A 22,261-nucleotide genomic window follows, 5' to 3' on the forward strand; every position below is an offset into this window, starting at 1 on the left:
ACCCGACCGAAGAGAATATTTGGTCTAAGGGTTGCTTGGCTCAGACCCCAGTTTGAAGACCCTAGTGATTGGTTTGAAACCAAGTCCAAGAAGGTTGAAGGAGGGGTTTGGACTTTGGTTCGAGGGATAAAAGCAACAGGTCCGATCGGACCTTAGCTTGAGGAGCCTCTTGATATTTTGGCTCGAGTGTGTCTGAGGTAAACCTCTCAAGGTTTCCTAGGTGTTGGCTCGAACGTGTCCAAAGAGAGTGATTAAGGGAAAGAGGTCCCATACAGGCCAAAATTTGGGACTTAAGTTTCAGTCAAGGGGAAGGCCACATAATGGCCGATCGGATATGCCATGGAAGAGGTATGCTTGGGCTTGTCCGAGGTGAGAAGAAGGAGGAAGGTTGGCTCGGACCACTTTGGTCCGAGGAGAAGGACATCATGTCCGATCGGACATGCCATGGGAGGGGTGCCTTGGACAATTTTGGTCCGAGGAGATGGCATGAAAAAGATGGCTCAGACCACCTTGGTCCGAGGAGAAGACTACACGGTCCGATCGGACTTTGATTGAAGGAAATAGGCTCGAACTTGAACGAGGTGAAAATGCTAAAGAGGATGGTTCGGACCACCTAAGACCGAAGAGAAGGCCATCATGTCCGATCGGACATGACATGGGGGAAGTTACCTCGGACTTACCCGAGGTAAGGTGCAAAAGAAGTTGGCTCGGACCACCTTGGTCCGAGGAGAGCCAAACTTGCATGGCCTTTGGTCCGAGAAGAGCCATGCGTTTACCACCTTTGGCCCACGGAAAGCTCGAAGGAGTAATCAACATGCATGTGAGACTACGTCAAACTCCCCAAAACAACTTCAGTGAGAATTGGTCTAGGCACCCGGGAATCTCTCACTCCTCACTCGAATTTAGGGATCAGTTGTATTTTAAACATTTATTGTAATATAAATATAAGGTGAATAATAAAGTATCCCTATCTAAAGGGGATATCAGTTGAGAATCTCAGGCCTATAAATAGAGGGTTGGGAGGATCGTAAAAGGACTTTTGGCGAATTGAGAGTTAATCTGTGTTCTAGAGAGAGAAAGTGTGTTTTTCTAGAGAGAACCCTTTTTTTTGTATTCTGGAATATTTACACTGAAGAAACTCAGTTGACACTGGTTCATCTGATCTTGAGTGTGAATATAGTAATAAAATCTCTAAGTGGATTAGGCTATTACCGACTATCGGGGCTGAACCACTATAAAAATCTCATGTTATTTATTTGCATTGATTAAATTGTCTGTTGTCGTTTATATTCTCTTGAAGGCTTGTCGTATTTGACGTTCTAACGTCGTTGGCTAAAATCACAGTCAACACTAATCTTAGAAATTCCTTTCCCTCGTAACCCTTCAAATAAACCTTCGACCAGTCCACAAACATGGTGTGGATGCCAAAAATCCACCAAGAAAAAAATCTCTAGTCCCTAGTCGGAACACATGGTTAAGGGTCACTTAGTCATGTTATCAGGCTCATGCCAATAGGTCTCACGAAACCACGTTCTGGCCAAAACTCTCAAAGCCCTGTAGGTCTCTGCCTTTCTGGAGACTAAGTCACCTTACACCCAAGTGCCACCATGTTACACCTCCGCGAGACCCGCGTGCCCAACGGGACCATCCTGCCTCATATTCAGCCAAGGAGCCTCACGCGCTGGCATCTCGACAAGGAGGGCCTCGCACGCGCTAGTGTCTCGACCAGGAAGGCCTCGCACGCTGCCAAGAGGGTCTTGCGCGTGCGCTAGTGTCTCGGCCAGAAGGGCCTCACGCACTGTCAGGAGGGTCTCGCGCCAAGCATCTCGCCCCATGGCCCCGCACTAAGGGTCTCACGAGATGGCCCCGCGCCAAGCGTCTCGCCCCATGGCCCCGTACCAAGGGTCTCGCGAGATGGCCTCGCGCCATCGTCTTGCAAAGCAAGGCGTGCTGCACCACGGTCTCGCGCACCAAGCATCTCGCCCCATGGCCCCGCACCAAGGGTCTCGCGAGATGGCCTCGCGCCATCGTCTTGCGAAGCAAGGCGTGCTGCACCACGGTCTCGCGCACCAAGCATCTCGCCCCATGGCCCCGCACCAAGGGTCTTGCGAGATGGCCTCGCGCCAAGTGTCTCGCCCCATGGCCCCGCACCAAGGGTCTCGTGAGATGGCCTTGCGCCATCGTCTCACGCAGCAAGGCGTGCTGCACCACCGTCTCGCACACCTCGCCCCGCCTCGCCCGTGCTAGCGCCTCGCATGACCACCCATCACAAGGGGTGCTCGGGGTGTCGTGACGGAGGCCTCACGAGACACCTCTTGGCTCATTTTCATGGAGTCGTCTCGCAAGGTCCATGATTGCTAAGCACCTTAGAATAACGTATAAGGGTTTCAACACTTGAAGTCCTTAGAAATAAGATACCTTGCGAGGATAAAAACCTGTGGCTCGAGGAGGTCGTACAGGTACGAAATGCGCCTGCAAACCAAGATGAGTTAGAGTACGGGCACGATGACCATGCCAAACAAGTAATGGCAGTACAAGAATGGTACATGGCAAGGACTCCCTCAGCATGCTTATTGTTGGGAAAACTTATACATGATCTTTATTTATTTTCATGTAAATCTAATATTAAACAAATTAATACGAGATAGCCTAAAACATGTTTCTAAAATTGAATTCAAAGAGAAACAATGAATAGAATACTTACAGTATACGCAGCGGAATTAAAGAGTTCTTCCTTCAGTTTCTCTAACTCTTGTATCCTCTATGTCGCAGAGTATTATCAAGAAACTAAACCGATCTTCTATTTTCTTCACAGTCTTCCAATGTATCTTTAGAATCACCTGGACTGGTGTGGGCAATTCTCAACACATGAGATAGATACAGAGAAGAATTATAAGAGAAAATAATCAACGAGGCTTAGAAAATGACTTGTGTTTAGAGAGAATCTAAAACTATCAGAAAACCAGTGATTAAACTTATCTGTCGTCTCAGAAATCTGAATTAATGACTTCTCTCTAAGCACTCATTTTATAGACTCAATTAAGCCATTTAATTTAATTAAAAAAATAATAAAATAATAGCCATTTTAAAGCCCTAGGTCAAAATTATCATGGATTTTAGGCCTGTGAAATTTCACATTTGATTATAAGCCCATTGGACTTAAAATCAAGGCCTGTATTATTTTCTATTGATTCAATTAAATATATAATTATTTAAATCCTTTATTAAATTAATCATCTATAATTTGAACCTTGATTTAAACTTATTTATTAATTTATATACCAATTTATCTTAATTTATAAATCTGCCATAATTTATCTTTTTTTCTCAAAATTACATAACTTTGTGAAACTATCCAAAATTGACCTGGTCAACTTTTATAATTATAATTGATAATTAAATCAATTAATTGAGACTATCTAGATGATTTTATCCAAAGTACAATGGGAACCATGGGCCTATGAAATTGTGACGCCCCACATCACAATGGCTGCTTTCTGGAATGACGACTGGCCCTACAAACCAAGACAAGTCTTTCCAGCATGCTTTGTCCTCACTCGCACACTTCCTGGGAAAACTTCCCAGGAGGTCACCCATCCCTAGATTACTCCAGGCTAAGCATGCTTAACCATGGAGTTCTCAAGTGATGGGCTACCGAAAAGAAGATGCACCTTCCTGGTATAGGTAGTACCCATCAATCCATTTAAGCCATCTTCAACTGCGTAGTCTCATACCTACACAATCTTAGAATCATCACACTTGACCTTCCCCAGGCGGTGTGGGATTGCACAGCTTACCCGATCTTTCCCCTTACGGATCACGGGATTCTGACTGTCACAATATTTTCATTATACATTTTTATTATAAATCAAAGTTTTAATACATAAAATGTACAAGTTTACAAATTTAAGAAATATTAATGGAAAAATAGTGTTTAAAATATCATTTTATGTTTTTAATGAGATTAAAGAGAAAGAAACTTAAGTAGTCAAGTATTGGACCCAAATGTCATATAATTTTAATTGGGGATTTTTATAAAATTAAGAAAGTTTTGCTAAAGGGCTTATTTGAAAAGAATTTTAGTATTTTGGGTCCAAGTGTAATTTAAATAAATAAAAAAAAAAGTCTTCAGCCTTTTAATCGAGTCTTTCTCTCTCTCTCCTCATAAAATCTCTTTCTCTCTCTCTCCTCATAAAATCTCTCTCTCTCTCTCTCTCGCGTGCATGCGTTTGCCCGACCACCAAACGTCCGCCGGCGGTCACCAATTATAGCCACGCGCCGGACCGTTGGATTCAGAGGCCTCCGAACTATCGACCACGCGGGAATCTAGAGCTCACTCGCCGATTAAACACCTCAACTGGTCGATTTAAGTTCGGCCACCCCGCGACTTCAAAGTTGCAATTCGGCCACCTCGGGCATCCGTTTGCCGATCCGTCACCACCATCGTGTTCCTTGTGTTGTGGGCTTCAAAACCCAATAACTGGTTCCTACATCTACCATAGTTGGGTGGTGGGCCCACCACGAGCCACCGCGATCCACCGTAGACCGACGGTCGAAACTTAGTGTTTGAGGTTCCGAAGTACGTTTTGAGTTTCAGAAAATCACAGTTTGACTTGTTGTGGAACCCAATCATTGTGGTATAATTTCTTTGACCTATATTGTGATTTAATTGTGATTGATTAGAGTAATTGTTATTATGTGTATTTATAGTATATAATTATATATTATTGATATATGGAATATTTTCTGTAATTTACTGGCTGTTTGAGATTATATGTATTTTTTATACATGTTTTGATTTTGGGATTGTCCACTTTATAGCCGTTGTGCTGTCCAATTTTCTAGAAAATATTAGATATTAAATAAAGTATAAAAATACATATTTAATTGATTTTATATTAATATGGAAATTTTTATGATTAAGTAATTTTAATTATTATTGTTATTATTTTGTTAAGTAAATCAATAATATAATTTCATATATATATATATATGAAAAGTGTGATTTATAGTAAACCTATTATTTAACAAATATTTTTATATATTAATATTTTGTTAATATTTGAATATCAAAATAATATCAGTATTAGTTTCTTACAGTTATTGATATTTGTAAGACCAGTAAATTTTGGATAAAATATATTTATTATATTACTGGAATTGATATTATGACTAATTAATAATAATATAAATATTTATATTTATAATATTATCATTATATCGATTATTACAACTTTATGTTAAAAATATGATTTCTTTTATAAAATGACTATTTGAATATATATACATTCATATATGTATTGTTATTGAAGTATTTTTGTTATTAATATTGAAGTAAATTTATTTATAGACAATAATTATTATTCTTGTTATTATTATCATAAGAGTACATTATCTTATGAGCAAGGTTTAAAGCATGGTTTTATATGAAGAGTTATTTGCATTACTTTGATAATAATTATTATTATCATTTATATAGTTTCTGGTATTGTTAATATACACTATCAATAGTGTATATTTACGATTTTGATATAATTTAATAAATGATGTGCCTTGAATATGATTTGTATGGATTTGATTGATTGACTATTGCTGAGCAATTTTAAAATAAGCTAAGGACCTAAGGTAAGTAAATCTCACCTTTTGTGCTTAAGTGTAAGATGAATGACTACATTAATTGTGTACATCTGATGAGTTAAGTATGGTATGATGATGATGCATATGTTAAGTATGTGAAGAATTGTTATATGAACACCATAAGGGTGTTGTGTGATATGTAATTGATGAATTCCGTTATATGTGAAAGATGTCTTACTTGGTTAAGAATGATATGAATTATGTGCAAGTATGTGTTCTTATGTTGATGGATATGTGGATTACTTTATGTTCATGATTTGTTATATGTTATGATATATGAAGCGTTTAAGTTTTTAGGCTGGAAACCTTAGACCTGAGCCATAGCTCTACGTTAAGGTATAACAACGCCACCAACCCAAAGCTTCATGTATTATGACTAAAGATGTTTTGAGTTATATGAGATGTGATACAATGCCTTGATTGAATACCATCAACATGAATCATGAACATGAACATTAGCATTTCAGCATCAGCATGTATGCATGGCATGTACAGTTATGTGATACATTATTATGTGATATAAGACCATGCATATGAATATGAGAAAAGTTATGAAATGCCTTGAAAAGTCTTATGTAAAATTTAACATTTTAATGACACAAGACTTAAGCAAAGTGATAATAATATGTTTAAAAATGGTGCCACTGTTTTGATGAAGCAATTAAGTAAGTTCAGCAAAGAAGACGGAGGTCTATAAGACTAATAGTGGCTGCCCACTAGTATGGGCTAGGTCAGAGTTGACCATTCAGACATGCTTGCCATGTTCCCGTCTTTCTCCTCCATATGTGTAATAAGTATGGCAGGTATGGTGATGATGAAATGAGTGTTATGATGAGCCTAGCTGAGATGATGACTAGCCGGAGGAGAACCCATGAGATTCTATATGATATGTGTAACAAGCCCTGCAGGCATTGGCCGAATCAAACAGTGTGCACAAGTGATATTGGGCCCATAAAAATGTGAAACTAAAAGAAAGAGCATAAAAGTAAAGTTTGAAAGTGCATGAGCAATAAATGAAATGCATAAGTATATAAGTCAGCATATTAGTATATGTGCACTACAAACTCACGACATTCATGTGTATGTGTATGCATGAGATTTTCTTACTGAGCGTTAGCTCATTATGTTATTTTCCAACATTTTTCCAGGTGTGGCTTTAGTTGTTGAGCAACTTGTGGAGCACGGACTCAGTAACAATGCAATAATGGTTTAGAGTTTTTATGGCTGCCTTAAATTTAAAGTATTCATACGTGTAATAATTTCTTCTAATAAGTTTATATAAAAGTTTTAAATTTTTCTGTATTTCTTCGTATCATTTTATTTAATTCTTTTGGTCAAGTGTCTCACATACTCGTAAACCCTAGAATTACGAGTATGTGGCAGACGTACCCTACCTTAGGGACGTTATACCTGAGGTGGAGAGCTCCGAGGTGAAATGTACATAGCCAGCTGTTCGATCACCATGGTCAAGGAGTGGACCAGGACAGGGATTACCTAACTGCTTGTTTTGCCTTAGTATGGCTGGTTATTGTATCTGGGTCTTATAACTTTTGTAAACGATCTTTAAACTTGTATTTTTGGGATTCCGTGTAAACAGATAACGTTCCTTAATGAAAGTGCGGCTTTTGAGACCAAAACACTTTTAACCCTAGTTCCTTCGTAGCTTCTGTAACACGTTTTGAGTTAAATGGCTTGATTAGCAAGTCTAGCACTTTATAAACACACAGTGTAACGGTCTTGGCTATCCAGGGCGTTACAGTCTACGGAGGCATAGATGTCGAAAGCATCGTTAGATGGCATGACTGAAAAACAAAAAAAATGAGCATATATGTTAAGAAATAGTTTGGCGCAATAAAGGAATAACGTAAAGAGAAATTCTAAGTAGTATACCTGAACTATTATTAATGGTCATTACATTATTTAAAGAACTACTGCAACACTCACTATCTGCCTCGAAAAAGTCCAAGCTAAAACTACTGGTAGTAAATTTAAATTTTCCATCCCTATCGAATAAATGACAAGGGATGGGCAGGTTATCTAGGAGTGAGAAATCTATACCGTTCTCGTCTGAATATTTGAGTATAGGGCCGGTGTATTCAGGTAGTTTTTGTTTTCCCCTCCCATGTTGGGTAGGGGTATTAGCAGCTCGAGTGCTAGAAGTTGGTTCTCAGATGCTCACTCCCGTTGGTCGCCGCCTCTGGGGTTGTGACACATCTTGCTGTTGCTCGAGGATGTCTTGTCCATCAATGACCTCTCCAGTGGCACTCCCCGCGGTGGATTCCCTCACTTCCTAGTGAGGTGATAAAAGACCGACCATCCTTAAATTTCTCTCCGTGACCAGCTCCTTGACGCTTTTTTCTATACTGGTCATGCTCGCCAAGGTTGTAGCTCTTATCTCCATCTCTGGAGTGGGGTTTGGTCAATACCATGGACCTAGATGCAGTACAAGACAACTAAGGACAAGGAAAGATGAAAAAATGACTAGTTAAAGGTCGATTAGAGATTAAATGTTTACCTCCTCGCGTGAAGGCCAAGTTGTCAGCAACCAAGTCGGTTGTAAGGAAGTACTCTTGGAAGTACCTTCCTACATTGGACTAGTAAGTAATATCACTCAAGAATGTGCGAGCAGATTCCTAGTGACAAAAGTGGAAGAACCTCGTGGTGTTCTGGTTGGGGTTGGATTTGAGATCGAATAGATAGTTGATCTCATGTGGAGTAGGCACATGCCATTTTTTATGGTTGTATAGGATATAGAGTGTTGCAAAGACTTTATATCCGGTGGGTGTTATTTGGAAAAGGGCGACCTCGAAATAATTGGCCACCCCTCGGAAAAAATCATGCAAGGGTAAGACTGCCTCTGCTTCAACGTGATACCTCGACCAGGCGCTGTAGGCACCTTCGGGTACGTTTTCCCTTTGGTCGGGTGTTGGTTTGTACAGGGTAATACCGTAAATCCCACACTTCTTGGGGTATTTTGCCACCATCCTGGTCGATATGACACTAGGAGAGGCAATGTACCAGTCTACCTCTGCTCGAGGGCCATTGTGAGGATGAGCTTTGGGCTGAATGTCTGGTGGTGAAAAGTTTAAAGGTTGAGGGTTGTTTGAAGGACCCTTGGCGTTGGTTGCCGGCTGGTTAGAAGGTGAACTTGTTGTTTTCTTTTTCCTATGAGCAATGTAGTTGACATGACCCATGTTCGATTGGTTGTGTGGAGGACTGGTCGTAGGATTTGTCTGTGAAGCCGAAGACTCTGAAAAAGGCAAAGAAGGTTTTTCTTGATCCTCGATTAGCAAAGCAAGAAGATCATCATCTATTGGTCTCTCACCTCCCCAGGGATCATGCATAAATATTTGAGAAGAGCAAAGGGGAAGTGAGAATCTATGACCAATAGATAGAAGAAAGAGAAAAACAAGGATAACATTGCTCGTGTATAAAAGTTAAGCTTTTATACGACTAGCATCAACCTGATAAAAACACAATAAACATGCGAACATTTTGAAAAAACAGATCAAAAAGTGAATGTGAAAACTTTTTTCGGAAAAAACTTTTCAACTTCGAAAACAAGGGGGAAAAATCCAGTTTTTCCGAAATACTCAAAATCGAATTTTCACTTCAATTTTGGACCTAAAATCAATATTTCTATACCCCACATTAATTTTTAAAGATTGTCTAGTATTTTATATTGCGTAAACTCCTTATTCTAGCATACTTATTCTATGTATGTTTGCTTAAACCCGGTTACCAAAAAATTTCTTAGGAACAGCAGAAACCCAGTTACAAAAATTCGTGAATCAAGGCCAGAATACATAAAAATTTATACAAAAATGAGAGGGTGGATTCAAAAACTTACTTGCAATACGGATTGTAGGAGAAATCACGAAGGTTTTGTTCGGAGTTGCTCAAAGAAATCTCGAATCAAACTGGAACCTCTAGGTTTTCTTGAAGGTTTGCCTGAGTTCTTGAAGAGAGAAGGTTCGAATAAAAAATGAAAAAGATGAAAAGGCTTATATTTATACTGCTCGGAGCGTTAATAAAAGGTAATGATGGGAATGAGATTTCGATGTACGAGGAATTGCAATAACCGTCAAAACATTTATGGGAAGCTGTAAATGTCATAATTATTTGCTTTTTCGAAAAAAGTACTGACAGATGTGACAGGTCAGATTGATTGCTGGTCGAGTAAGTTTATTAAATGTTGATCGCATTAAAATAAACTTGGGGGCAAATGTTTACCCTAAAAAATATTTATTTGATGATGTGGCAAGATTAGTGTGCACGTGGGTTGCACGTGATTATTTAGTGATTACATCCAGGTCGACCAGCGACCAGAAGAAAAGTTGCTCAATGGATTTAAGAAAGATAACCGTACGACAGAAGATGTGCTACATATACGACCAGGTCTAGTCGTAGTAACGAAGCTAGAGTTCATTTGCAGTTATAAGTCAGATATTTCTAAGATATTTGACCATATTTTTATGTAAAGATTATGCTTTCTGTTATTATTTTAATATGCTTGAATCAAAATGTAGACACGATCCATTGGCCCATATGTATGTCCTTGAGTCTATAAATAAGACTCAAGTGACTCATTGAAAGGGGGGCAATAATTTGTATTCAGAGAGAGTTAGTGTTTTCTATACACAAACTTTTGTATCTTTTTTTGGAGCTTGTGAAACTCGGTAAACCCTAGTTTGTTGATTGCAGGTTTCATAATACATCAATCAAAATACTAAGTGAAAGTAGGTTATTACCAATATCTGGGGTCGAACCACTATAAATCCTGGTGTCATTTAGTTCTTGCATTCAGCTTACAAGTCTTTATTGTTTTGGTGACTCCGTGTCGTTGGCTAAATCATCAGTCAACAAACGTATTATGAATCTATTTCTATTTGATAGATTTATAAAAGAACATAAATGTTCGAAATATGATCATAAGTGTAAAAATACAACATCCATCACAATATTAACACTATATGTACTTACCCATTAAATTTGTCCTCCAAGAGAAAACCTTGGAGGATTGGAGCCGCCGGGAGTGGAGGTGTTGTCGGGGTGGAGCCACTGCGGGGTGGAGGAGATGTGGGGTTGCAGATCTTAGGGGTAGAGGAGATGTGTTTGGGGAAAAAGTTTTGAGAGAGAAGAGAATGGGAGAGGTGGGAAGTTATAATAGGGTCATTTTAGGAACTTTGGGAAAGATTATGAGATTTTGGTAAGAGGAAGGATAGAATTCATTTTTTTAGTTATAGGGTATCCCTTCAAGTATGGAAAGTGATATTTCCCGGTGAAAATTAGGAAATTGGAGGTAAATAGCATCAAACTTTTTCCAAATAGCTTCAAACAAAGGCAGGAAATTGGAGAGGGTGAATGGTGAAGGCATTGGGGAGGTAATGATAGGCCAGTGGTAAGATTTAGTTATGCTAGAGGGGTAAATCTGTCAAATAGATGACAAGGGTACTTTAGACAAAAGGGATAGACAAGTGTATATATAGCTGGGAGGTGAATTGTAATATGTTTATGCAAAAGTTCAGTACTGAATCTCAGCATCATAAAACGAGTGGATATACCTGAACCTTTTGTTACTGCGATTGGTTTTCTACCATTTCAATCTCTTCTTTTCTTTCTGGTTTTATTGTTGTTCCTCTATTATTACCTGGTTGTTCTCAGCAGGGATGCATCAATAATAAGTTGATAATTTTTCATTCCTAAATAAAATACTCATTTATTGTCAAGCAAACAAACAAACAAACAAAAAAAAAACTCATATTTTCTTATAATTTTTGTTGTAGTCCAAATAAAAATGAGATTGAGTTGGAAGTGACTATACTCAGTTCTCACATAGCAAAAGCAATGAAGCCTTCCTCCTTCATTTGGGTTTGGGCCTCCCTTGCTATCCTTCTCCTCGCTATTATTGCATCTTTCCCCTCTAAATGGAGCTCCTCTTCCATGGCCGCCGACTTGCTTCTGACCAATGCCCTCATTTTCACCAGCGACGATTCCATTCCTTTTGCCGATTCCATGGCTATCGGCCGCGGAAGAATTCTCCGAGTTGGCAACTACTCCTCTCTAAAGGTACTGCATTGATTTCACAATGATTTTCAATTAGGATGTTAGTGTTTATGAAACGTCAATTTCAAAATTGATTTGAGTATTCAGAACTTAGAAATGTACTAAAGTGAAATATGTATATGTTTGTAGGCGCTGGTGGGTTATAGTACAAAAGAGTTGAATCTGAATGGAAAAATTGTGGTGCCTGGATTTATTGATTCCCATGTGCACTTAATTTCAGGTGGACTACAGGTTAGCTCTGCTCAACCTCCATTTTAATTGAATTTTGTTCCAAACTCTGTGCATATATACACGCACATTATTCCTTCTATTTTGAGTTATTTTACTGTAATTTATGTACCTATCTACAATTACTGTATTTTCCCTGTAAAATTACACTTGATATTGTTTGTCATAAACTTTAGTTGGAATTCTTATTCAGAAGGAGAGAAATCTAACTTGATTATTTTTTAGCTAAGAATCTTTTACAACTACTAATTGTTATTTATAAATATTTTTCAGCAAATTTTGGTGAGAGTTTACGAGTTCGTTCCATTCTATGTTAGTTTGGGTGTTAAATTCACTGGTTGTTTACTTAGTTAAGAGATAGTTTTGGAAGCAATACAATATGTGTATTTCAGATTCTAGAATGCCAAAATAATGGTTGGTTGTCTGGATTGTTGTTATAAAGCTGCAATTTTACACATTATTACAATTTTAATATGTGATTCTGATAAATTGCTTAATGTTGTAATGTGAAAATTAATATTTGGTTTTACCACATACACTGTTATTGATACAGTTGATGCGATTGCAATTCCGAGGCATAAATAAAAAGGATGAGTTTGTGAGAAGAATTGCAGAAGCAGCAGAAAGTAAGTTCAATTCAATTTTAGTAGTTACCTGTTGCTTTTTGGATTGAAAGTTTGTACAATAGAATGGCGTTTGTATTTGAAAATTCAATTTCTTATGCAGTATGTGAAGTATGCAAAGTGTGTCTATACTGTTTCTTGATGTTAATATTTTATTTGCTTAAAAAGATCTAAAGTAATAGAATAGGTTAGAAATTTAACTGCTTTCTATTCATTGGAAGTAGTGGAAAAAGAAAGTAGTGCTTTTAGCATCAATGATTCATAACGTTTACTGTTTAGTACTAAAAACTGAAAAATAAATGCTTTTATTCTATTTAATTATAATTTATGTTATTTTAGATAGTAGTCAACTCGTCTTCAAGCTTTTTGTTGATCAATCTAGTCTTAAAATTTTAATGATTTGGAGGATTATTGAGGATTCATTCTAACAACTGAATTTTTAACCTGTGAAGTACTTATGATTTCAGCAATAATATTTCAGATAGAAAACCAGGTTCCTGGATTTTGGGTGGCGGTTGGAACAATGATCTATGGGGAGGAGATTTGCCAACTGCTTCTTGGATTGATGATATTACTCCAAATAATCCTGTATGCCATAATATTATAGATTTCGTTTTTAGATAAGAGATATTCTGTGCTCTAATATTATTTAAACTAGCATACTATTTTCTAATAATATTTGAATGTGCAGGTTTGGTTACCAAGAACTGATGGTCATATGGGCTTGGCAAATTCAGTGGCACTAAAGTTTGTTAGGATTGATAATTCATCAAAAGATCCAGATGGCGGAGCCATTATGAGAACTGCGTCTGGAGGTAACATTAACTTCATACATGTCTTAAAAATTTTTACTTTTCTTCTCCTAAGAAACTACATACAAAATCCTCTTTGTAACAATGTCCTACTGAAAATCCCCCACAAAATGATCTATGCAAGTTTTTTGTACAACCAAACTAAATTTAGCTCCCTAATCCAATTGCTCTGAAGCTAGAAAGTCACTTTGCAATTCCTTGTTTAGTATGTCGTACGTCGTTTTGGCATTCTGGGTTGTAAATCTAGATGAGAACCCATCATCTCTATCAATGTGCCTTTTTGTTTCCTATATAAAAAAAGTCAATTTGCAATTCGACAAACAAGTTACTCGAACTATTCTTATTTGGTTATAAAGGGAAGTGTAAGATTTTATCATTGTTGAAGATCAAAGGTAGTACTGCTATTAGTTGCTTGCAACCATGCAAACCCTTACCTTAGATAAAACAAGGAGTAGAGAGCAGGGTTATGTAAAGAGATGAGATATATAGATAGAGGAAAACAACCCCCATTATATACAAGGAAAGAGGCAATGGACATAAACAAACCCTAGGTACAGTAGATACAATGATCTTCTTAATTACCATTGTATGTATAAAGCTACCGTTGTATTGGTACAAAGCTAAAAAGTTGTTATGGGCCATTTGGTTAGAAAGAAATAAGGGAGTTTCCGAAGGAGTCGAAGCTGATGAAGATCAGATTTGGAATAGAGTCATATATTGGGTGACAATTTGGCTGGATCTAAGACTTATTTTCTTAGTGATAGAAATATCCCTTTCTTTGATCTTGCAACCTCAATACCCATATCTTAACTAAGAATATTAAAATATTGGGTGGCTGTTTAAATCTAAAGAGTTTTCAGGGTTCTTGTTTTCTGATTTACGTAGAGATTGGTAATGCTTGCTTGGTGTAATTTAAGTTGTTTTTGTTTCTTTTTTACTTGTAGTAGATGATAAGATAAGATATCATCTGTTGTAACCTTTTCATTTTCTCCATTCTAATATATTCTCAGTTTCTTAGTAAAAAAAACTCAGCAAATGAGGAAACAACTAAACTAGAATATCTAGGATACATAAACCTGGGAAACTACTTAACAAATATCTGAAAATATCCTTAATCACGTGAATTCTATTCACGTGAAATAATGCATATAACAATATTTAGGCACAATTATGTGTGTTTAGTAGTATCACTCAATTATGTTCTGTTTGATATTTCTTTACGTGGATTGTGTGACTTTTTTTACACTGTAATTACAAATAATATATGATGTGTGTATATATATATATTTTAAATGTTTGGTAGCACAGAGAATTATTTAACGTATAAGTTCTAATTTAAAACATTGCAGCTATAATTTCTGTTAAATTCATTGTTAACATTATGCAGTACCTACTGGATTGCTGATTGATTCTGCAATGAAACTTGTTGTCTCATATATTCCGGAGCTTTCTATCGATGAAAGAAGGGAAGCTTTGCAAAGAGCCAGCAGTCTTGCCTTGATGAAGGGTGTTACAACTGTTGTTGACATTGGGAGATATTTTCCTGGAACCTCTGTGGATCGTCCATGGGAAGATTTCTCAGGTTTTCTTTCTCTCTCTTTTTTTTAATGGAAAAGAAAAAATTTCTGGAGAGTTGTGCTTTTTTAGTCTTTTACTTTAATTAGTTTTTTTTTTTTTCAATTTGCACTTCTATGCCAAATATTTCTTGATTGTGTCAACGCTCAAAACACATGTACACAAACGCATATGAACATTAGATCATTAGACACTAAATTGTATGGAAACTGAGATCACTTGCGATTCTCAAATATCTTTTATTCACTGAATTAGTTTCTAATTTATAGACTTAAAAGAAAGAAAAAAAACAGAATCGGATCCACAGATTTGGGCAAGTTTGAGATATCCTAAATAGCTAATGTCCTATCTGGATAAGATTTACTAAACCACACTCGGTTGAAATTTTAAAGACTTTTGAAAAATTTGTTTTACCGCTTAATTGTTTCATGCATCTTTTTCAAGAGTATTTAATCTGCCAAATTCATTTAGGCCTCGATTTTTATATAAATATATATATTTATGTTCTTAATAGTAAAATAGTATATTATTTGATAAGTAAGATAGATATTTATCAATTTGCTTATTGAATCAAGAAAAATAAGAGAAAAAGAAATAACTTTAATAAAAAATTCTATTGGGACTAAATCATGCTATGATGAGGGATTAATTAGGTGTTTCGTGTTTGGACTAATGTTTTCAATATATTCTCTAATACTTATACTGATCACATTATTAAATTTAAACTTTTCAAAGCTGACCTTAGAGTTCAGGTTTTCTATTGTCTTTGCTTTCAGTTAAGCACAGTGATTGTGCCTCTTGAACTATCAGTCAGTAAATATTTTTTTCATTGAATTACACAGATGTTTATCAATGGGCAGATTCTTCCAGGAAGATGAGGGTCAGAGTTTGCTTATTTTTTCCATTAGAGACGTGGTCACGTTTACATGTATGTTGTGCAATGCTGCTATAGCTGATGTGGTTTTTGTTTACTTGTTTGTGCTTTAGCTTGACTTCATTAAATAATAAATGTTTGGATCCCCTGCTTACCATATTTGTTATTTTTTCTTTTTTCCTGAACTCCCTTTCATCAAATCAGCTACTAAATAATATCTATGTGATGCAAGGCTATTTCTTGGATAACAAATGTTCGAATACTGGAAACAACATGGATATCATGTAAATTAATGATTTTTCCTGTCATGTATAAACCTCAATGACTGTAATGGTTTTGACAATAAAAAACCTGAGGTTGTCATTTTCACTCTCAGGATGTTGTTAACAGAGTTGGCAAGTCCATAAGCAAATGGATATACTTGGGTGGTGTCAAAGCTTTTGCTGATGGATCTTTAGGTTCTAATAGTGCCTTGTTTCATGAGGTAAGAACAATTATAGTTTGGCATTCATTAACCGTAAAAAATATATTTCAACATATATGGCCTATTATTTCCTTTAGTTATCATCACTCTTGCGGTTTGGGGCTGGAGCGCCAGTTCTATCTTGTTGAGCCCATTGGCTAGAAAATAAGATTTGTGCACGCTGCACATATAGACATTTATATTACGTTTGGTAGAGAGGAAAGAAAATAGGGGAGAGAGAAAATATAGCAGAGATAGAAAAGTAGACTGATAGAAATGAAAGTATATCTTTTATTCGTTTGTGTAAAACTTATCTCTTCATTTTTCTTTCTAATTTGGAATGGAAAAAATCTGTGGGTCCTACTCAATATTTTTCACCTCACTTTTCTTTTCCCTCCACTTTTCCTTCCTACCAAACAACTCATTTTTCTCTTTTCTTTTCATTTTTCTCTCCAATATTTTTGTGAGCTCCGGCAGTCTTACTCCCAAGTCCAAACTGCTTCTTCATATAATGCATTTCCTTTTTAATTATCTCATCCTGTCAAATAACATCATTGAAGATTGCATTTTAACTTTTGTAGCCATATGTTGATGAGCCTGAAAATTATGGTTTACAAGTGGCGGATTATGAAAAGCTGTTCAACATGACTTTAGCTGCTGATAACCATAGGCTACAGGTCTGTTCTTTTGTAGTTTTATTTAAATTTCCTTATTAAAAATTATTACAATAGTGGAAGTTCTTTCAGGTTGCCATTCATGCTATAGGTGATAGAGCAAATGACAGGATCCTTGATATGTATGAATCCATAATTTCTAAAAATGGAATAAGGGATCGAAGATTCCGGGTAAGATTTTTTGCTCTAGAATAGGGTAGAAAATGTGATATGATTCGTTGATTAAGGAAGAAAAAATTCTCTTTTTTATTTTGGCATATTACAATCTGGAAAAATAGGAGCAAATCAAATTAAATCTATAGCTGTACATCCGAATTTCTTGGAACAAAAGAAAATCTCTAAATTTACAAAATACAAAAAAATCAGGCAACAATCAGACCAGACTCTTTGATTTGATCAAGATTCTTAAAGTTACCATAATTTGAAGCTCCAAGTAGCAATTAAGTATTTCAAAGTTAATATTTCTTTCCATGCTTATTTTTTGATGACTACAGCTAATTTTCAGATTGAGCATGCCCAGCATCTTGCACCTGGGACTGCAGACCGGTTTGGTGAACTAGGGATTATTGCTTCAGTACAGGTTCATCACAGCTCTCTGTTGCACTCTAGTAACATACTGTAACATTTAAGGTTACAAGAAAGGAAATATCAACACCCATTGCCAATAATGTTATCTACTATTTGAGTTGGTGTTTATTTTATTCAACTTTTAATTTTTCAAATTTATTTATTTTGTTTTAGTTTTTTCAAGGTGATTTTCCTTTTGGTTATTTGTTTTTATTTGGTGGTGGTAAGTTGCTGAAGTATAGTAAGTGTTAGTCCAATCTTTAGTAAGAATTGGCTAGAGTTGTGAGTGTCTTTTAGATCATGTTTGGAAAGAATGATAGGATTGGAGTGTATAATGTTTATTAAGTGTTTAGGTTATGTAATTAGAGAGCATATTAGAATTCACCTAATGAGATAAATTAGTCTAATTGATAAATGTGGGATAATTTTATTCTAACCAATTCCCTAATCATTTATTCTATTATTGGGGAGATAAAAATTACTGTTTTATTCATCCTTTTTTTCTTTTTCATAACTTATTATCTGTAAATGATCAACTCACTCATTTTTTTTCGCTATTTTTTTCTTAATCCATACCTAGCGAGCCCTTAGAGTGTAAATTTGGGTCCCATCATTACAACTTCAGTAATATTGAGTCTTGATCTACAAAGATCATTTGTATTGGTAGAAGTTACTTTTCTTCTATTTAATCTTTGTTTGCTTCGCAAGAAACAAACAGAACAATAAAAGTATGTGGTGGCAGGGATAAGCACACATATATAGGTTCCTGAGATTACAAGCATATTATAGGGCGAATATCCATGCCATGTATGTTAGTGTCATTACTGGTCAGTTCATTTATTGATGATACTTTACGTAATTCATGTTTAGGATGACTTTACAGAGAATGAGTTCCTTTGTATAGCAATATTTGCTCCACCTTGGCGTAGAATTGGTTGAACTTATAAATACTTTACGTTTGTTGAACCTATTTATATATATGAGGTAATTTTATATGTCAAATGTTAACAGCCAGAGCACCTATTGTATGATTTTGAATCTGCCACAAAAAAGCTTGGATTTGATAGGGCTCAAAAGGGTTCTTATTTGTTTGGGTCGCTTCTAAGTGGCAATGCTACTTTAGCATTTGGTTCAGACTGGCCTGTAAGTTTATTGGTCTATGCTTAGGGCTTTTGCAGCTTCTCTTTCTCAAGTATTCACCTACAGTTAATTCATTCTCACAACCAATCTGATTTGTCTTAGGTTGCAGACATAAATCCCTTAGGCAGTATCAGAACAGCGATGACTAGAAAATCTCCTGCATGGGAAAGTGCATGGAATCCTTATGAAAGTATTTTGATGAATGATGCATTAAAGGCGTAAGTGAAAAAATAATGTTTGTTCTTTTTCATTTTCTCTATTTTAGGTATATTAGAATAAGAGTACATAGGATGTTTTATTTATAAGTAGTACTAATCAGCTCGACAAAATGATTATGAAAAAATAACTAATTAATGTTTTAATGTTCCATATGGGACAGAGCAAGACATTGGGTAGCTATACGGTTGTTTAACACAAAAGAGTTTGCTCCATTTTCTGATCTTTGTAGACATTTGCAGTATTTTGTGTAATGTTTATGCTGACAGTCTTGCTTCTGAGTTTACTAGGAGATTTTCCTAGTGTTTTGCTGCTTAGCAGTTTGTATCATGGGGTGATTTGTTTTCAAGTCCCACATTTTCCTTTTATTTATTTCCATTAATATTACAAGTAGTGGTGTTTTGTTTAATTTTTTTTATCAGTTAATGTCTGTTTTTCTTAATTCCAATCATTATTTGTCACCGTAGCTACCAGATAATTTAAGTTACATATAACAGTTTACTTGAATTGCTTGTGAGTCGATTTTAATTTCTCTCATTTGGTAGGTAGGATAAGATATTACTGAATTGGATTAAGAAAAATAAGATTAAAAAAAAAGTTGATCATTTATAAACAATAAATTGAAGAGAAGTTTTTTTGTCTCATCATATACATAAAGAAGAGGAATTGAATGGGACTAAATCATCATATATCAAGTGGACTGATTATATAACCACGGAAAATAATAAAAATGATCAAATCCGATCATATACTATTTTCTAAATATAGAATTTTTTTATTTTTACCTTTTTTTCCCCCAATATATGCTTGCTCTATAATGGACTTTGTTTGATAATAGATAACAATTATTTTTCATATCCAAATCGAAACTCATTCTTCTGCTGTATAAATCTACTTGTGACAATTTTTTTTTAACAACTGATGGCAGGCATACAATTTCAGCTGCTCGTGCATGTTTTCTTGACAAAGATATTGGGTCTATATCACCTGGAAAACTTGCAGATTTTGTTGTTCTTTCAACTGATTCGTGGGATGAGTTCGCATCAGTAGGATCTGCGTCGGTTGAAGCCACTTATGTAGCTGGAATACAGGTCTATCCCTGATAGTATGCTGCCGGTGCAGAGAAGAGGGGGTATGTATGTATGTGATATATTACACATCAGATCTTCATCTTCAAGGCCATTTATGGTAATCATATGCTCTATTTGTAACATGGAATTTTCGATGGAAAAGGTCGGAAAAAAGTTTTTAGGGAATTTGTAGGTATGTGAGTTAAATTGTTATGTAACTTTAGAGTAAGTAAAATTTTCATAAATAGATTAATATTTTATAGAAAAGAAAAATGATGTAAGGAATTTATTTTTCCTAATTGAATTCAAACAAAAAATGTGGGAAAAAGCTTGTTGTGAAGTTTAATACATTTTAGGAGAGATTTTTTTATGGGAGTTCAGCATTGTGAAATTTAAGGGTATGTATCATTTTAAATTAATATTTTGCATTTTTTTCAAGAGAGTTTTATATTTTGCTTAGACTAAATAGGATTTTTTACCCTAGTACCACTTTCAAGTCGTATCTCTCGAATTTTCTCCCTTATTAAAAATTCTCTAAAACTACAGACATTGCTGAAATGTAGGACTTCCGTTTATCATACATGCTAACCAAATACTTACGTGGTACTTTACAAATAAAAAATAATAATTTAAAAAATTAAAAAAATATTTTTTTATTAATAATCAATAAATTAAAAGAAATAATTAAACCATAAATAACTTATAAAAAATAATTAAAAACCAAAACAATTAAAATAAATTATTTCTTATATATATTTTTTGTTTTCTTTTCGTCCCTCCCTCTTCCATACCCTAAAACCCCTTCTTCTCGTTCTCTTTTTCTTCAAGTTCTCCTTGCTAGCTTCAATGGCAAGAGGCATCTAGAAGCTTCTCGACACCGGCAAGAGGTGGAACTCACAGGTAGCAGTGGCAACGTAATGACACAGGCCTGGGTGCAAAGAGCAAAGGTGCTGGTTCGGTAGAACTCACGGAAGATCTGATCTGGGTTTTTATTTTGAGGTCTGCAACATTTGGGGTCTCAGGGTGGATTTGGGGAAGACAAATCTTTTGGCTCAGTAGATTGATGGGGTCCGATGGGGGCAGGTCCGAAGAGCTTCAGGTCTTTGATGGGGTTGGATTTCAGATCTATTTATCTTTTTTACATTTTTCTCTGAATTTTTTATTTCAATACTTCCGATGTGTATTTTTCTTTCCCAAAATGACAAGTGATCTTTGAATCACATATTTGAGACTTTTTTTTGCGAGTTTTTATGGCAATGTTATGTGATTTTTGATGAACACTAATGTTTTTAAATCCGTGTTTGGAAGAATAAGAATAATTAGATAAGTTTTTATTAAAATTTAATAATTTTATATCTGTGTTTGGAAGATCAATAGAGACTAACACCAATTTTTTTTAATAAATTTGATTTGTAGAAAATAGAATAACACAATTACTTTTTAAGTTATTTACACATAAAATAAGTTTTAGTTTTATATTAATGTTGACTCAAGTGACGCCAAAAACGGCAGAAAGTTAAGGAGACCTAGATAAAATATAAACGACATAAGGATTTTTACGTTAGTTTAGCCTTAAGAATTAGTAATAGCTTAATCTACTTAGTGTTTGTATATATGTTAACTGACACTTAAGATCACATGAATCTTAGTCAACTGAGTTTCCCAAGTGCAAATCAAAGAATAATTTGACAGAGTTTTCTTCAAAAGTAAAGTCCAGTCCAAAGAGAGCCCCTAAAATGGGACCATGAGCCTTGTATTTATAGGCTCATGGAATGTACAAGATAGGTCATGAGCCTTGACAACATCACCACATTTTTAACCACAGTTTTATTAATAAAATAATACAAAATATTAAATAAATTCAAAATATAATGGAATAAGTTATTTTTTCGGGATATTTGAGAAGTCTTCATCCAATAGTTAAGGAGCCTTTTGGCCAAGGATGTATCTAACTGACATACTCTTGAACAGTCTATGTTCGACCAGTAACCCTCTCGAGCTCCAACTTCAAAGCCCTCCCAAGTCTGAAAGTCTCAAGATCCTCCAAGATTTTTAATCTATTTCTCACGATTCCAAGCTTTCAGCTATCCACTTGGGTAAGCTTTCCTAATTTTTTTTCTTCTTATTTTTAAGCATATTTAGCCTAAAAATTTAGAATTTTTTTTGTTTGAAACCTCTTAAACCCGAAGCTTTTTCCTTTAAATTTCTAGGACATGCCTGTGTAGATATATGATTTTGATGTTGATATGATGTATTTTAGGCTTTGGGTCAAGCAATTTTGCCTCTGATTTGTTGAAATTTCGTGAAAAAATGACC

At 35.5% G+C, this 22,261-nt stretch overlaps 1 protein-coding gene across 2 annotated transcripts; it reads left to right on the plus strand.

The window, feature by feature from the left end:
- The first annotated feature begins 10,907 nt into the window (after window positions 1-10,907).
- LOC133798727 (protein LONG AFTER FAR-RED 3) lies at window positions 10,908-21,225 on the plus strand. 2 transcript variants are annotated; one of them, XM_062237183.1, is made up of 15 exons: window positions 10,910-11,021; window positions 11,424-11,706; window positions 11,833-11,934; window positions 12,485-12,557; window positions 13,036-13,142; window positions 13,246-13,369; window positions 14,754-14,948; window positions 15,784-15,869; window positions 16,192-16,299; window positions 16,860-16,955; window positions 17,025-17,123; window positions 17,458-17,532; window positions 18,531-18,662; window positions 18,762-18,877; window positions 19,804-21,225. In XM_062237183.1, exons 1-15 carry the CDS (start codon window positions 11,002-11,004, stop codon window positions 19,976-19,978), a joined length of 1,791 nt encoding a protein of 596 aa, XP_062093167.1. In that variant the 5' UTR covers window positions 10,910-11,001; the 3' UTR covers window positions 19,979-21,225. The 2 variants fall into 2 exon arrangements, with proteins under 2 accessions (XP_062093168.1, XP_062093167.1); XM_062237184.1 differs by lacking the exon at window positions 16,192-16,299 and having other exon boundaries at window positions 10,908-11,021.
- The last annotated feature ends 1,036 nt before the right edge of the window (window positions 21,226-22,261 follow it).

This window comes from Humulus lupulus, chromosome 8 (genome assembly GCF_963169125.1).
Source record: "Humulus lupulus chromosome 8, drHumLupu1.1, whole genome shotgun sequence".
NCBI lineage: Eukaryota > Viridiplantae > Streptophyta > Magnoliopsida > Rosales > Cannabaceae > Humulus > Humulus lupulus.

Bases quoted from the DNA above. Each gene is read 5' to 3' on its own strand.
- LOC133798727 (XM_062237183.1), top strand. From the start codon at position 11,002: ATGGTGAAGGCATTGGGGAG. The intron at 16,300-16,859 runs GTAAGAACAATT...TAACTTTTGTAG, and splicing joins ATAGTGCCTTGTTTCATGAG to CCATATGTTGATGAGCCTGA. The intron at 17,124-17,457 runs GTAAGATTTTTT...GCTAATTTTCAG, and splicing joins TAAGGGATCGAAGATTCCGG to ATTGAGCATGCCCAGCATCT.